Source organism: Anomaloglossus baeobatrachus, chromosome 2, assembly GCF_048569485.1.
Source record: "Anomaloglossus baeobatrachus isolate aAnoBae1 chromosome 2, aAnoBae1.hap1, whole genome shotgun sequence".
In the NCBI taxonomy this organism is placed as follows: Eukaryota; Metazoa; Chordata; class Amphibia; order Anura; family Aromobatidae; genus Anomaloglossus; species Anomaloglossus baeobatrachus.
Window position 1 is genome coordinate 433,827,403 of NC_134354.1, and position 17,743 is coordinate 433,845,145.

General features: G+C 46.9%; 1 protein-coding gene across 1 annotated transcript in view; it reads right to left on the bottom strand.

Moving 5' to 3' along the window:
- The window catches only part of PPM1D (protein phosphatase, Mg2+/Mn2+ dependent 1D), a 57,919-nt gene that overhangs the window by 28,780 nt on the left and 11,396 nt on the right, over positions 1–17,743 (bottom strand). Inside the window, exon 2 of the mRNA XM_075336244.1 lies at positions 1,538–1,763. Within this exon, the coding sequence (XP_075192359.1) occupies positions 1,538–1,763 (226 nt within the window). The remainder of the gene's footprint in view (positions 1–1,537; positions 1,764–17,743) is intronic.

Genomic DNA, 17,743 nt, shown 5'->3' on the forward strand with positions numbered 1-17,743 from the left:
TGGGTGCTTGGATGGGCACAACTCAAGTATAATGGAAGTCATTTTTTCAGAGGACTTCCCAGAAAAATGCTCAAGTTTCCCATTGACTTCCATTATACTTGTGTACCCAAGTCGCACCAATCACAGCATCCAACTGCTCGTTATAAGTACCAGAGCATGGTAGTGCTCACTCATCACTAGTGACATGTTTAATACTTTTTTCACCCAATGTATGCAGTGTGTCCACCCATATCCTGTTCACCGCCATTAACTTAAGAACGGCGGCAGCTATAGGCATAGAAGTGGTGTCTAGGTATAGTAAAGTAGCCATGGGCTACGCAATGAAACCATCTATAGTGCCACCTGGTGGAAAACAACAGATTTAGCATTTTTATCTTGAAAACTGAATGAGAGAGAGAAAAAAAAAAAAAAGTGAATTACAAAGTTGTAGGGCATCATCAATTCAATACGAATCGACACCTTGCATACAGAAATGCTATGATTAGACATGTAAAACTCACAAGGCTGCGGAAGTGAAGCGATACCTCATGGAGACCTTCCTACAAGACATTGGGTATGGTGGCTGTGTGGAGTGGCCTCCACGCTCACCTGACCTGACCTCATTGGACTTCTTTCTGTGAGGTCACATCAAACAGCAATGTGTGCGACCCCTCCACCAACATTGCAGGACCTACGACGACGTATCACAGATGCTTGTGCAAACGTGTCACCTACCATATACAGTATGCTGTCCAGAGTCCAGATGTGCATTGCAGCGGACGGTGGCCACTTTGAGCATCAAAGTTAAATGAGCGCCATATGCGTGACCAGCATTCAATGTTATGGGGGGTCATGGGTTTCATATCATAGCATTTCTGTATGCAAGGTGTCGATTCGTATTGAATTGATAATACCTTACAATTTTTTAATTAACTTTTTTGCTGTATCTCGTTCCGTTTGAGATAAAAATGCTAACTCCGTTGTTTTCCACCAGGTGGCGCTATAGGTGGTTTAATTGCGTAGCGCATAGCTACTTTACTAAACCTAGACACCACTTCTATGCCTATAGCTGCCGCCGTTCTCAAGTTAATGGCGGTGGACAGGATAACATTGGATAGACACACTGTATATGTATCTTTAAATCCTTTCATTATGGATGTCAAAGAATCTTTCCCCTTGACCAGTATTTAATTGACTGACTCGGGTACAGAAAACTTGAAAATGGTAGAACAATTTTACAGGCAACATATAATCTCCAGGGATCATTAGGAGCATCTATACTGAATTACTGAGAGAAGTGTTAAAGTAAAATAGAATTTGGCACACTCTGTAGAACTGTTTAATGTTCTTGCGAAGCAAACTAGAAGGGGGTTAATATTAGAACAGAAGTACTGTTGAGTTTATTAAAGGAGTTGTTCAGTCATCACATACTGATAATCTATCATGGAGATAGTCTATCCATACAAGACAAAGCCACTAATCAGTGGCTTTAAGCAGCGGTGGCAGCTGTGCCGAACAGTGCGGTAACATTAGGCTAATCCCAACCAGTCAACATTACCTGCCCCCAAGGCCTTCAATTCTCTCCCTTTCTCTGGGTAGCTCAGGTTTGTGATCTTGCGTTACTTCTACAGCCTTCAGGATTTCTTTAGGACTATTCTGCAAGCCAAACACAACGCCTGAATCTCCAACATGGGCCACGTACAGCTTATCCCCACGAATTATAATGACGCTAGCGGTAGTTCCTGAGGTGCTTGGGAGACCAGTCAAAGTTTTTGGCCATTCAGCTGAAAAAGAAAGAAAAATCACTGGTTATTAAAAGGTTTTTTTTTCTTTTTTTCAATAGTTTACAAAACACTAGCAATAGACCAACATGCTACATTTTAACTAAATTATTCCTTCAGTTAAAAAAATTGAAATCGAAGGTTACTATTAAAAGTGAACCTGTCATGCCAAAATATGCTATTAAACCTATAGACATGACATTATCACGTTCTAAAACTGCCCAGCCGCTGCACTGAAGCCCAGCTATTGGGAGTAAATGAACTTTATTTTTCCCAGCAGCCTCAGGCTTTCAGTCATAGAAGCACAACCAGAGGAGTTACAGTCACCACTCAGTACATAGTGAGCGGCTGCTGTACCCACAATCCAATACTCACTTCAGGCTCTACATTGCACCAGTGTACTGCCAGGGCGTGGTTACAGGAACTGCTCACTGTATACAGAGCAGTGACTGAAAGCCCGAGGCTGCTGGGAGGATTAAAGTTAATTTTCTCCTGCAGTGGGGCTTTCAGTGTGCCTGCACGGCAGTTTTAGAATGCCATTAACCTGCAGATTACCCCATATTTCCATGTTAATAGCATATATTGACATGACAGGATCTCTTCAATGTAGTTTTTAAATCAATAATATACACGAAAATAAGAAACTTTAACTTCTTTCTCCTCCTGGTATAGTTACTCATTCTCAAAATTTTCAGGTCTGGAGTAAAATCTCTGTTCAGTGGTCGGCCAGCCCACGATAATTAAAAGGGGTTGTCCACTACTAGGACAACCCCTTCTGATTCCACATTTCCCGCAGGTAAGGTAAAATAATAAAGCATATACTCACCTCCCATACAGACGCCCTTCCAGCTGTGTCCGGGCTTGTGGCACCGGGGCTCAAGTGGGGTTGTCACATCAGACGAGTCCACTGGCCATTCAGCACTGGCTTCTTTCTGCCCGCATTCGGACCAAAATAGTTAATCAACAGGAAGTGAGCATGGTGGCTGTGTTCACTTCCTGTTGATTATTCATTTGGTCCGAAGATGGGGAGAAGGAACCAGCGCACTTGGATGCGATGCACACCTGATGTCACAACTCCACAAACCCAGGGACCACAAGCGCGAACATCGCTGGAAGGGTGTCTGTACAAAAGGAGAGTATAGGCTTTGTTATTTTACCTGGGGAAACATGTAGAATCAGAAGGGGTTGTTCTAGAAGGGGACAATCCCTTTAACCTGTTAAATCCCGATGTTAAACTGTGACGGTGAAATTTAAAACACATGCCGGCATGAGGGGCCTACAACCTACAATAGCCCTCAGTCCAGTAGACCACTGCGCAACCAGCTCTGTCCTCACCTATTGTACCATCACCCATTCCCTGTAGACTGTGAGCCCTCACGGGCAGGGTCCTCTCTCCTCCTATACCAGTCTGTTTTGTATTGTTAATGATTGTTGTACGTATACCCTCTTTCACTTGTAAAGCGCCATGGAATAAATGGCGCTATAATAATAATAATAATAATAATAATAATAATAATAATAATAATAATAAGGGCTCCATTTTAAGCTCTCGTCAGTGTGCCCATGAGTGATCACAGGTAGCCAATGGGTTGCGTGAAAGCAGGGGGTCTGCTGAAGACCTCCATGCTGGTCATAGCGGCGATACTTTGAAACCCTGTTTGTGGGCTGGGCTTCAAAAAGGAGATTGATTTTCACAATATGGACAAATGATATGGGCAATGCTGTATACAGCACAAGTGATAAGGCGATCACAGCTTAAAGTCCCCTAAGGAGACTAAGAAAATAATCTTTTGCCCCATTAAATAAGAATAAAAAAAAACGTAAATACATTGGATTTTTTTTGCACCCAGTGATAACAATATCAAAATCTGATCGGTAAACACTTTAAAGGGAACTTGTCACCTAAAGAGCGGTCCGGTACATTAAGGTACGAACAGAGTTGCTGTCCTCTGGTCCGGCACCTCCTCTATTCTTGCTGTCCTCAGGTCCGGCACCTCCTTTATCCTTGCGATGGCAGTACTCCTTGCTTCGTGTGGATGCCGCATCCTACGTCTCCACACAGGCCAGCATTACAAAAGGGAAAGGTCAAAGAACGCCTGCACATTACATTACTTTGCTCGGCCCTCAGTAGAGCAGAGCAAAGTGCGCTGGACCACAACGAAGGCCACTGTGTGGAGGACAGTGGACACGTCATCAACACGAAGCAAGGACGACGGCAATTGACAGAAGAAAGGAAGCGTCAGATATGAGAACAAGGATAGAGGAGGCACTAGATGCCAATCGGACTGGACCATATCGGACAGGACCGCCCGGCCCCCAGGTGAGTAGGTGACATATTCCCTTTATAGGTCGCTGCAATACCAGAAAAAAAAAAGCTGTAACAAGCAAACAAAACATCATATCTATCCCAAAATGGTAAAAACAGTTCTCCCCCCCCACGAGAATTAAGGTATCACACAGCTTCATCAACTGGAAAATGAAAATATTAGGGGTCTTGGAAAATGGCGACAAGCCTCAATTTTTTTTTCCAAATGACAATTTTTTTTATGGCTCTGGGGAGAAGGGAGGAAAAAAAAAACAAACCCAAAAACAAAAATTGGCCTCGTTGTGAAGGGGTTAAAAGGGCGGTTCACCCATATTTTTTATTTGCTAGATCGATATTATATTGAGACGCAATGTTTGTCTCAAATACCTTATGTTGGCAATAGTGCCTGTGAGAGGCGCTATTGGAGACCGCTGTTCCCCACTCTGGTGACCCCCGGGGTCTGTGAGCTTGGGATCCGGTGACGTCACATCAAGTTCCTGACAAGGCACATTCCTGCGGCCGGCCGCAGTCTTCCTGAGTCACTGAGCTGTGGGCGATGTTTCACCGCTTGTCACAGCCCAGTGTGTCTTCTGCTTGCAGCGCTCTGCTGTGAGGGAAGAGGGAGCTGATGGGCTGTGACGAGCGGTGAAACACCGCCCACAACCCATCACACACGGACACTACGGCCGGCCGCGGTGTCAGGAACTGGACATGACATCACCGGATCCCCAAGGTTATGAAGCTCAGGGCCACAGAGTGGGGAACAGCGGTCTCCAATAGCGCTTCTCACAGGCACTATTGCCAACACAAGGTATTTGAGAGAAACATTGTTTATCAATATAATATTGACCTAGACAATGGGTGAACCATCCCTTTAAATGTAATGAGAATATTGATGAATTTCCCACTTTCAGGAGACAGTGAACTTGCACGTCTATGTTCCAGACAGCTTAGGCTAGTTTCACACAAGGCTTTTCGCCGGATTGGGCGCATTCCAGTACAGTGAGATACAGTACAATGGCATCGTGACTTCCGGTTCACATGCTCCGGTCACATGACAGCATGTGACCGGAGCTTGTCGCGATGCCATTGTACTGTATACACTGTACTGGAGTGAGCCGAATCTAGCGAAAAGCCGGATGTGTGAAACGGCCCTTACTGCTGCGAGCCGTTCTTTATGAAACTTATTAAAAAGAGTTGACCAACAAAAACCTGGAAAGCAGTTTCAAGTGGCAACATCATCAATACCGCCTAATGTCACAGACCGCAACATCATCAATACCGCCTAACGTAACACACCTCAACATCATCAATACCGCCTAACGTAACACACCTCAACATCATCCATACCGCCTAACGTCACACACCTCAACATCATCCATACCGCCTAACGTCACACACCTCAACATCAATACCGCCTAACGTAACACACCTCTCACTAAGAAGCAGCTCCAACCGTCACATTGGGCCAGTTCACTTATGACCACATATAGCAGTATAAATTTGAATGATGGTAGAAATACCATATGGACCTCAGCAGGAAAAAAAAAAAAAAAAGGTTCCCACCCCAGCGTTAGATGTTTGAGTGCATGTATAATGCTTTGGGATTCTTCGTATTTTAAAGCCGTCTGTGTCCAACACATCAATTAACAGACCAAGTCTACAGTACAGGACATACAATCATTAGGAATGGTTCACAGAAATATACATCCTAAAACCTATATATTTAGTACTGTCAACGTGAATGTATAAAACAAGCAAATAAGGATGTCCACAACAATTTACCATAGGTTGATAAAGAGCAAGTCACTGGATAACACCCATAACGTGTACATCATAGTAATGGTTATAGCCCTTTAACAGAATAAGTATGGATATTGGGCTAAGTGATGCCATAAGGTCCCAATAGCGAGTCCTTTAAAGCACCACTCCCAGTTTTGTTTTTTTATTTCACCGCTGGAGTGGTGCTTTAAATTCAAGTCCCCTGCCGACGTCTTCATGTTTCCAGGATCGCTTTGGTCGGTGTCCAGCAGTTTGTGATCTACAGGCAGCTCCAGTATTTCATTAAGTATACCTGGGGTCACAACTCAATAATACTCTATGAGAGCCTCATTTGGACTCTGACAGACTCGCATTAAGCGCTTGAGACGTAATTTCTGACTTCCGGCGGTGACGATAAAAGATGAAAACGCTGGAGGGCAAGTATAAGATCAGGGGATGGGAATTAGATATAAAGCCACACACACATTGCACCCCCACTCAAAGCTGGCTGGCCCTAGTAAGCAGCACTACATAAGGGCAAGAGTCCAGCACAGCCTTATAGATTTATATGTGTGTCAGACTTGGCTGCCATGGTAACACTTTAAACTGGCAGAGGCAGCTTCTTCATCTACACTGCATCCTAGTGGTTTAAGAAGGGCACTCCAACCATTAGTTTTTATGCCAGTATGTGGAGACAGCAATGGGGATGCACAGTACACTACACAGTGAAAAGGAGGGGTTAAAAGGGACCTTGTCAGCACAGAATGACTGGACCTGTGCTGAACAGATCAATATAAATGCCTTACGAGAAGGCGCAGCATGAAACCACCGCCAGCCAGCAACATGTTCGCTGGTCAGTGGATGTTTAATAACTAGTTTCCATATGCAGACCCCACTTCAGATATGCACTGATCTGGACATGCTGCATCCTAGATGCAGTGTGTCCTCTCCTGTGGGGCTGCGAGTGCTGTCCACAGGAGACCGCAGCTGCCCATGCCCAGTGTCCTAGATGCAGTGTGTCCTCTCCCGTGGGGCTGCGAGTGCTGTCCACAGGAGACCGCAGCTGCCCATGCCCAGTGTCCTAGATGCAGTGTGTCCTCTCCCGTGGGGCTGCGAGTGCTGTCCACAGGAGACCGCAGCTGCCCATGCCCAGTGTCCTAGATGCAGTGTGTCCTCTCCCGTGGGGCTGCGAGTGCTGTCCACAGGAGACCGCAGCTGCCCATGCCCAGTGTCCTAGATGCAGTGTGTCCTCTCCCGTGGGGCTGCGAGTGCTGTCCACAGGAGACCGCAGCTGCCCATGCCCAGTGTCCTAGACGCAGTGTGTCCTCTCCCGTGGGGCTGCGAGTGCTGTCCACAGGAGACCGCAGCTGCCCATGCCCAGTGTCCTAGACGCAGTGTGTCCTCTCCTGTGGGGCTGCGAGTGCTGTCCACAGGAGACCGCAGCTGCCCATGCCCAGTGTCCTAGACGCAGTGTGTCCAGTCCCGTGGGGCTGCGAGTGCTGTCCACAGGAGACCGCAGCTGCCCATGCCCAGTGTCCTAGATGCAGTGTGTCCTCTCCCGTGGGGCTGCGAGTGCTGTCCACAGGAGACCGCAGCTGCCCATGCCCAGTGTCCTAGATGCAGTGTGTCCTCTCCCGTGGGGCTGCGAGTGCTGTCCACAGGAGACCGCAGCTGCCCATGCCCAGTGTCCTAGATGCAGTGTGTCCTCTCCCGTGGGGCTGCGAGTGCTGTCCACAGGAGACCGCAGCTGCCCATGCCCAGTGTCCTAGATGCAGTGTGTCCTCTCCCGTGGGGCTGCGAGTGCTGTCCACAGGAGACCGCAGCTGCCCATGCCCAGTGTCCTAGATGCAGTGTGTCCTCTCCCGTGGGGCTGCGAGTGCTGTCCACAGGAGACCGCAGCTGCCCATGCCCAGTGTCCTAGATGCAGTGTGTCCTCTCCCGTGGGGCTGCGAGTGCTGTCCACAGGAGACCGCAGCTGCCCATGCCCAGTGTCCTAGATGCAGTGTGTCCTCTCCCGTGGGGCTGCGAGTGCTGTCCACAGGAGACCGCAGCTGCCCATGCCCAGTGTCCTAGACGCAGTGTGTCCTCTCCTGTGGGGCTGCGAGTGCTGTCCACAGGAGACCGCAGCTGCCCATGCCCAGTGTCCTAGACGCAGTGTGTCCAGTCCCGTGGGGCTGCGAGTGCTGTCCACAGGAGACCGCAGCTGCCCATGCCCAGTGTCCTAGATGCAGTGTGTCCTCTCCCGTGGGGCTGCGAGTGCTGTCCACAGGAGACCGCAGCTGCCCATGCCCAGTGTCCTAGATGCAGTGTGTCCTCTCCCGTGGGGCTGCGAGTGCTGTCCACAGGAGACCGCAGCTGCCCATGCCCAGTGTCCTAGATGCAGTGTGTCCTCTCCCGTGGGGCTGCGAGTGCTGTCCACAGGAGACCGCAGCTGCCCATGCCCAGTGTCCTAGATGCAGTGTGTCCTCTCCCGTGGGGCTGCGAGTGCTGTCCACAGGAGACCGCAGCTGCCCATGCCCAGTGTCCTAGACGCAGTGTGTCCTCTCCCGTGGGGCTGCGAGTGCTGTCCACAGGAGACCGCAGCTGCCCATGCCCAGTGTCCTAGATGCAGTGTGTCCTCTCCCGTGGGGCTGCGAGTGCTGTCCACAGGAGACCGCAGCTGCCCATGCCCAGTGTCCTAGATGCAGTGTGTCCTCTCCCGTGGGGCTGCGAGTGCTGTCCACAGGAGACCGCAGCTGCCCATGCCCAGTGTCCTAGATGCAGTGTGTCCTCTCCCGTGGGGCTGCGAGTGCTGTCCACAGGAGACCGCAGCTGCCCATGCCCAGTGTCCTAGATGCAGTGTGTCCTCTCCCGTGGGGCTGCGAGTGCTGTCCACAGGAGACCGCAGCTGCCCATGCCCAGTGTCCTAGACGCAGTGTGTCCTCTCCTGTGGGGCTGCGAGTGCTGTCCACAGGAGACCGCAGCTGCCCATGCCCAGTGTCCTAGATGCAGTGTGTCCTCTCCCGTGGGGCTGCGAGTGCTGTCCACAGGAGACCGCAGCTGCCCATGCCCAGTGTCCTAGATGCAGTGTGTCCTCTCCCGTGGGGCTGCGAGTGCTGTCCACAGGAGACCGCAGCTGCCCATGCCCAGTGTCCTAGATGCAGTGTGTCCTCTCCCGTGGGGCTGCGAGTGCTGTCCACAGGAGACCGCAGCTGCCCATGCCCAGTGTCCTAGATGCAGTGTGTCCTCTCCCGTGGGGCTGCGAGTGCTGTCCACAGGAGACCGCAGCTGCCCATGCCCAGTGTCCTAGACGCAGTGTGTCCTCTCCTGTGGGGCTGCGAGTGCTGACTGCAGAAGACCACAGCTGCCCGTGCCCACAATCAGTGTCCTCTCCCGTGGGGCTGAGTGTGCTATCCACAGGAGACCGCAGCTGCCCATGCCCAGTGTCCTAGATGCAGTGTGTCCTCTCCCGTGGGGCTGCGAGTGCTGTCCACAGGAGACCGCAGCTGCCCATGCCCAGTGTCCTAGATGCAGTGTGTCCTCTCCTGTGGGGCTGCGAGTGCTCTTCGCATGAGACCGCAGCTGTCCGTATTGACATGCTGCAGTTTGGGAAGACACACCGCAGGTCAGTTAACGCTGTAGGAAGAAGCACAGTGGGCAGGAGATTTCTAGAAATCCCATCCACTGTGCTTGTACTGTACAACGCAGTGTTTTGGAAGCAGTGAAAACACTGCATCTAAAACGCTGTGAACCCGGATTATGGGCACACAGCCTAATAGATCTTCCTTTGTGCATAGGCTGTTTCCACCAGCAGAGGTTCATGTGATAATAAGAACGATGAGCTTTTGTAAAAACCAAGAGATTATGTGTATAATATATATATATATATATATATATATATATATATATATATATATATATATATATATATATATATATATATATATATATATATATATATATATATATATATATATATATATATATATATATATATATATATATATATATATATATATATATATATATATACACACACACATACATATACATACATATATATATATACACACACACACACACATATACATACTTTTTTGAAGTAAAAGCTTAAATCTAATTCTCATAACAGGTTAAATTGGTAAATGAAGCAATCTTCTAAGCCTCATCTGTGCATGTAAAAGCTGGTGGATTAGCCTCAACCATGGCACAGATTGGCTGCATGCCCCTGTGGTACAGCAAACAGCCCGGTGGAGGACAGGGCTGGGGCAGAGGATCATTTATGCGGGTACTGCTGCTTTCATTTATATTCTACATAAAGAAAAACGTTCCCCACCCTTTTTTAAATGCAATAGTGCCCTATAGAAATGAAAATCAAACAAAAAACACCTTATCTTCGCCTCCTGCACTGGTACAAGGTTGGTGTGGGTGTATGTATATATACACACACACACACACACACACACACACACACACACACACACACATACATACATACATACATACATACATACATACATACATACACACATACACACATACACACACACACATACATAATATATACAATTGAACAGATGTTTTACTTGTTAACCAGGTGATCAGCAGCTATGTATTCTGCACGATTATTGTGAAGTTATCGCTCCTAGGAACTCTCCTTCACAATAAACCTACCTTCATGATATCCGCCACCCTCAGCAATCAGCTGTTAGGTTTACATCTGACCACAGCTGCATCTAAAACAGAGCTGCAGCTCTCCATTTCTATATCGTGGCTGTTCGTGGGTGCTGCAGAACACTAGTTCTTTTTGGGATAGGAGCTAATCTGCTGGAGCTGACAGAGCCCACTGCACATTGACTAGACCTGCACACTGCAGCTCCATTTAGATTTGACATAAGGCCGCCTCCACAGCTAATAACAGCTGATCAGTGGGGATTTCAGGTGTTGGACGCCTACCAATCTATAATCGTGACTTATCCTAAAGTTATGTCATCAATATCTTGCAACTTTTTAATGATGAGCTGGTAAAATAAATAATCAAGGAAAACCAAGGTCCCAGAGTCTGGAGGAAGAGTGGAGAGGCCACAATCCTAGCTACTTGGGGTCTAGTGTGAAGTTTCCACAATAAGTGATTGGGGAGCCATGTCATCTGCTGTTGTAAATCCACTGGTTTTTTTTTATCAAGACCAAAAGTCAGCACAGCTATCTACCAGGAAATGTTAGAGCACTTCTTGCTTCCCTCTGCAGACAAGCTTTTTGGAGATGGAAATTTCATTTTCCAGCAGGACGTGGCACCTGTCCACTCCACACTGCCAAAAGTACCAATACCTGGTTTAATAACCACAGTATGACTGTGCTTGATTGGCCAGCAAACTCGCCTGACCTACACCCCATAGAGAATCTATGGGGAATTGTCAAGAGGAAGATGAGACACCAGACCCAACAATGCAGACGAGCTGAAGGCTACTATCAAAGCAACCTGGGCTTCCATAACACCTCAGCAGTGCCACAGGCTGATCGCCTCCATGCCACGCCGCATTGATGCAGTAATTTATGCAAAAAGAACCCCGACCAAGTATTTAGTGCATTTACTGTACAGACTTTTCAGTAGGCGCTAACATTTCTGAGAGTAAAATAATTTTTTCAGTTGGTCTTATAATATTCTGATTTTCTGAGATAATAAACTTTTGGGTTTTCATTGGCTATAAGCCATAATCATCAACATTAACAGAAATAAACACTTGAAATAGATCACTCTGTGTGTAATGACTATATAATATGTGCATTTCCTTTTTGTATTGAATTACTGAAATAAATTAACTTTTTGATGATATTCTAATTTATTGAGGTAGTACAGTGCCTACAAGTAGTATTCAACCCCCTGCAGATTTAGCAGGTTTACACATTCGGAATTAACTTGGCATTGTGACATTTGGACTGTAGATCAGCCTGGAAGTGTGAAATGCACTGCAGCAAAAAAGAATGGTATTTCTTTTCTTTTTTTTAAATTGTGAAAAGTTTATTCAGAGGGTCATTTATTATTCAACCCCTCAAACCACCAGAATTCTGTTTGGTTCCCCTAAAGTATTAAGAAGTATTTTAGGCACAAAGAACAATGAGCTTCACATGTTTGGATTAATTATCTCTTTTTCCAGCCTTTTCTGACTAATTAAGACCCTCCCCAAACTTGTGAACAGCATTCATACATGGTCAACATGGGAAAGACAAAGGAGCATTCCAAGGCCATCAGAGACAAGATCGTGGAGGGTCACAAGGCTGGCAAGGGGTACAAAACCCTTTCCAAGGAGTTGGGCCTACCTGTCTCCACTGTTGGGAGCATCATCCGGAAGTGGAAGGCTTACGGAACTACTGTTAGCCTTCCACAGCCTGGACAGCCTTTGAAAGTTTCCACCCCTGCCGAGGCCAGGCTTGTCCAAAGAGTCAAGGCTAACCCAAGGACAACAAGGAAGGAGGTCCGGGAAGATCTCATGGCAGTGGGGACATTGGTTTCAGTCAATACCATAAGTAACGTACTCCACCGCAATGGTCTCCGTTCCAGACGAGCCCGTAAGGTACCTTTACTTTCAAAGCGTCATGTCAAGGCTCGTCTACAGTTTGCTCATGATCACTTGGAGGACTCTGAGACAGACTGGTTCAAGGTTCTCTGGTCTGATGAGACCAAGATCGAAATCTTTGGTGCCAACCACACACGTGACGTTTGGAGACTGGATGGCACTGCATACGACCCCAAGAATACCATCCCTACAGTCAAGCATGGTGGTGGCAGCATCATGCTGTGGGGCTGTTTCTCAGCCAAGGGGCCTGGCCATCTGGTCCGCATCCATGGGAAGATGGATAGCACGGCCTACCTGGAGATTTTGGCCAAGAACCTCCGCTCCTCCATCAAGGATCTTAAGATGGGTCGTCATTTCATCTTCCAACAAGACAACGACCCAAAGCACACAGCCAAGAAAACCAAGGCCTGGTTCCAGAGGGAAAAAAAATCAAGGTGTTGCAGTGGCCTAGTCAGTCTCCTGACCTTAACCCAATTGAAAACTTGTGGAAGGAGCTCAAGATTAAAGTCCACATGAGACACCCAAAGAACCTAGATAACTTGGAGAAGATCTGCATGGAGGAGTGGGCCAAGATAACTCCAGAGACCTGTGCCGGCCTGATCAGGTCTTATAAAAGACGATTATTAGCTGTAATTGCAAACAAGGGTTATTCCACAAAATATTAAACCTAGGGGTTGAATAATTGACCCACACTTTTATGTTGAAAATTTATTAAAATTTAACTGAGCAACATAACTTGTTGGTTTGTAAGATTTATGCATCTGTTAATAAATCCTGCTCTTGTTTGAAGTTTGCAGGCTCTAACTTATTTGCATCTTATCAAACCTGCTAAATCTGCAGGGGGTTGAATACTACTTGTAGGCACTGTATATATTATATACACAATATATACACACATACATAAACACACATTTTTGACATTTTCATGTCAGTTTCAAAGAGCCCAAGCAACATAGGGTATTATTGTGGTATGTATCCACCTTCACAAAAGATGCTCCGACATATGTTTTCACATTCTATTTACTTTTTACATGTCAGGAAAAACACAGGAGCAAACTCTGAACACTACCTTACACCAATGGAAACTGGCGAGAAATTTCTGCAATTATTTCACAAAATGGCGCGTTTAAATGAAGCTTCTTCCACCAGTACTCGGCCAAATGTCCTGACAACAAGTTTTGGGACGTGCCACGCATCTTTCTCAGTATTTCCGTCTTCACATGACCCCAATGCGCTGAGTATTAGCACCAGTTATCGGATCAACGAAATTCTGCTCATGATTGACGGTTTGATGCACATAATTGAACATGGGCCAGTTATTTATATTTCGATAAGCGGCCCACTGATCAGAGATGATCCTAGAACCAGGCGCAATGTGACGCTGAATAATAGGTCTTAACGTTGCTTCGTTACGGCGAAGGACGTGAAACATGCGTAATTCTTGCTCGCCATTTGCATGCTTCCACACCATGCCGAAGATCCATGGACCAACGATGCGGTTTCCAAAATTCTGGCGAGCTGGAGGGGCACGATTTCCAAGTAGCAACCTTCCACGGTTATATTTTCTACGGCCTCATGAGACTTTCATCTATTTGAATAATTTCGCCAGGACCACCCATTGGCTGTGCGTCGTTCATCGCACGATGGCAAACTTCTCGGATGTAATTTCTCCAGTCGACAATGGTACCCCCCTGTAAAACGACTCCTTGAAGCATCGACTTTGTTTGTGCCAATGATATTTTGGTCCAAAAATACAGAATTGCTAGCGCAACTTTAATCGAAATTTTGGTGTGCGACTTCCTATCCGTAGCCAAAGTAGCAAAGAAAGAGCGCAATTCATTTGCTTGAGAAGCGCCTCGTATTTCGCCACCAACCAATGCATTCTTTGCTGCTCTCCATTTCTTGCACTTGTTGCAACGAAATCCTTCGTAATCCTTTTGGCGCATGTATTCTAGTTTTTTTGGCTGATGTTTCCAGTGCAGGTTGTTGTCGTCGTCGTGACAGAAGCAAACCATTTTGGCGCGCAAATTCTTAAGCCTGCTCCTCTGTCGAAATCAGATAAAAATATTCGGATCTTGTAGAGCCATATTTGGATCAAACTGACTGGAGCATGTCAGAGTATCTTTTGTGGAGGTGGATACATGCCACAATATTTGGATCAAAACTGACTGCTCTTAGGTTAGTGGATACATACTGGAGCATGTCAGAGTAGTTAGTGGATACATACTGGATGTCAGAGTATCTTTTGTGGAGGTGGATACATGCCACAATAATACCGCAACATAGGCAGAACTAAGGAGAAGATTGGACGGGGTATGGATACACCGTCAATATCGGATTTATATCTTTATGAGTTAGGGTGCTTTCACATCAGCGGTATTCTGCCGCACTGCCGGATCCGGCACAAATGCAGTACAGTTCCCAGGCATCGCAGCAAGCTCCGGTCACATGCTCTCACATGACTGCATATGACCAGAGCTCGCCGCGATGCCAGTGAACTGTATTGAACCGTACTGCATTTGTGCCAGATCCGGCAGTGCGACAGAATGCTGCTGATGTGAAAGCACCCTTATACGTAACATGTCTCCAGCGTGCTGTATGTAGCAGAGCTGAAATAGTCATGGGAGCTTGTGTGGATTAAGTCAGAACTGAGTGTTACGGGTTAATAAATTGGAGTGAAAGGGTGGGGTTTTTTTTAGTTCAAATAAAGGATTTTTTTCGTGTTTCTGTTTATATCTTTTCATTTACAGATTACTAATCTAGAGCTTAATGGCAGCTGTGAGCTATCATTAACCCCTTATATTACCCTGATTGCCACCACACCAGGACAATTTGGATGAGCTGGGTAAAGTGGCCTGTAGACATGTTTTATCTGTACTGGGTATCACTATATGGGAGGACCCTATGACAATTTATTTATTTTTATACCACCATAAGTATGCACACAGCGAATGTTTTCCAAGCAGACACACACGTTTTCTCACAGGGTGGGGACGCAGTCTGACTGCAACCAATCAGATGCCAGGACCGCCGGTGTGCAGGTGAAGCAGTGCATATGTATGAGGGTAATGAGCGGCCTCGGAAGCAGTGTTACCACTGCGGGGAATATGCTGTAAGTCTAACGCGCCTGCTCTAATCTCCCTAGCCCTATTTACTACCATTTTAAAGCACAATATACGAGTCCCCATACACTAAGGGCTCATGCGCACATAACTGCTGAATATTCTGAAGTGATTTGACAGCACATGTGCGCTTCAAATCGCTGTAGAAACACTGCATAATGGATGCAGTTTTTCTGTACAAAAGAAGCGGATATCATGCGCTCTGGCTGCTGCCCCCACCATAGACAGAGCGGGAGCTGCATCCAAAGTGCACAAATTAATTGACATGCTCATTTTATGAACGCACGGATTTGGGTCAAAATTGTAGCACCCAAATCGCTGCGTTCATAAAAGCATCGTGCACACGTGTCATGAACAATCTACATAGATTGTGCTGGGGACGCAGGATGCATGCATTTACGCTGCAGTGCAATACGCAGCGTAAATGCATGCAATTACGCAACATGCGCATGAGCCCTTATATGGGAAGCAGCATCCAGGCAGATATCCGGGACCAATTCCAGTCCCGAACCGGGTTTTTGTTTTGTTTTTAATTCTGATCCTGAATATCTGCGGGTCTGTATGTCGCCAGTGCTCATACATCTTAAGGGCTTATTAAAACTGTCTTTTCCATGAGAAAAAAAAAAATAAAAAATTTCCTTAATATTTTGACCCGTTTTATCTAGAATCTACCATCAGAGTTTCATGAGTTATCCTAGAAAAAAAAAAAACAAAAAAAAAAAACAACTGATGGTCAAGTGGGGTTTCTATAAGAAAAGTGGTGGCAGAAAATGTATTCTCTATACACAATAATGATTGATTTCATGTTCATAGGCTGCGTCAGATATGATCATACATTTTGCATAAAGTAGGAGAAGAAATAACTTTAGTCATAAACAGAACATTTCACGGTGTGACCTAATAAAGGATAATGACAGCTAGGCAGAAATAATGACAGCTGTGTTATATGAGGGTGGACACGCCTGGGCTAGGATACTCCTGGAACTTGTTATGAAAACTCTCATCTGGACATGTCCCGGCAAGAAACCTGGCTGTCAGTTCAGTCCTCCCTCCCCGCGTGCTGACTATCACCCGACGTCACCAGATACACAGGCTGGCTGCTTCTGTAGACAAATAATGCTCATCCTAGAACCAGCGCTCAGAAGATTGTATTCCACAAGGAGCAATCTTATCATTCTGGTCCCCACATAGCTTCTCATAAGCCAGATCAGAAACCCACACTTTGCACTGACGAGGGGCAATCACCCCGAAACACAGTGTCTGCAAATTGGGCTTCTGATCTGGCAATAAATCCTAAAGGCCCTGTCACACACAGAGAAATCTGTGGCAGATCTGTGGTTGCAGTGACATTGTGGACAATCAGTGCCAGGTTTGTGGCTGAGTACAAATGGAACAATATGTCCATGATTTCACTGAAACCACAGATCTGCCAAAGATTTATCTGTGTGTGTAAAGTGGCCTTAAGTCTTATGCGGGCGTCACACGAGACGATATATCGTGCGATATTTCGTCGGGGGTCACGTCGTAAGTGACGCACATCCGGCATCTTTTGATATATCATAGCGTGTGACAGCTACGAGCGACTGAACGAGCAAAAATACTCTCCTTATCGTTGCTCATTGACACGTTGCTCATTTTCAAAAAGTTGTATCTTCTCTGCGCCGGTTGTTCATCGTACCCTTGGCAGCACACATCGCTCCGTGTGACACCCCGGGAACGATGAACACAGCTTACCTGCGTCTCACCGGCAATGTGGAAGGAAGGAGGTGGGCGGGATGTTTACGTCTCGCTCATCTCCGCCCCTCCGCTTCTATTGGCCGGCCGCTGTGTGACGTCGCTGTGACGCCGAACGTCCCACCCCCTTCAGGAAGTGGATGTTCGCCACCCACTTCGACGTCGCTCAGCAGGTAAGTGCGTGTGATGGGGGTTTAACGACTGTGCGCCACGGGCAACTAATTGCCCGTGACGCACAAACGACGGGGCGGGTGCGATAGTCTCGTGTGACACCTGCATTAGGCTAGTTTCACACTTGTGTTGTTTTCCTTCAGTCGCAATCTGCCGTTATGCTTCCCATAGACTTGTATGGACGACGGATTGCAACTGATGGACCTGTGTTGCTTCCGCTGGCCGACGCTGCGTTCCTTCCACCGGGCGGAAGGAAGGCAGCATGTAACATTTTTTGGAGCAGCGGAATCCTTAGGATTTCGCTGCGCATGCGCTCTCTGCACACGTAACCAGGGT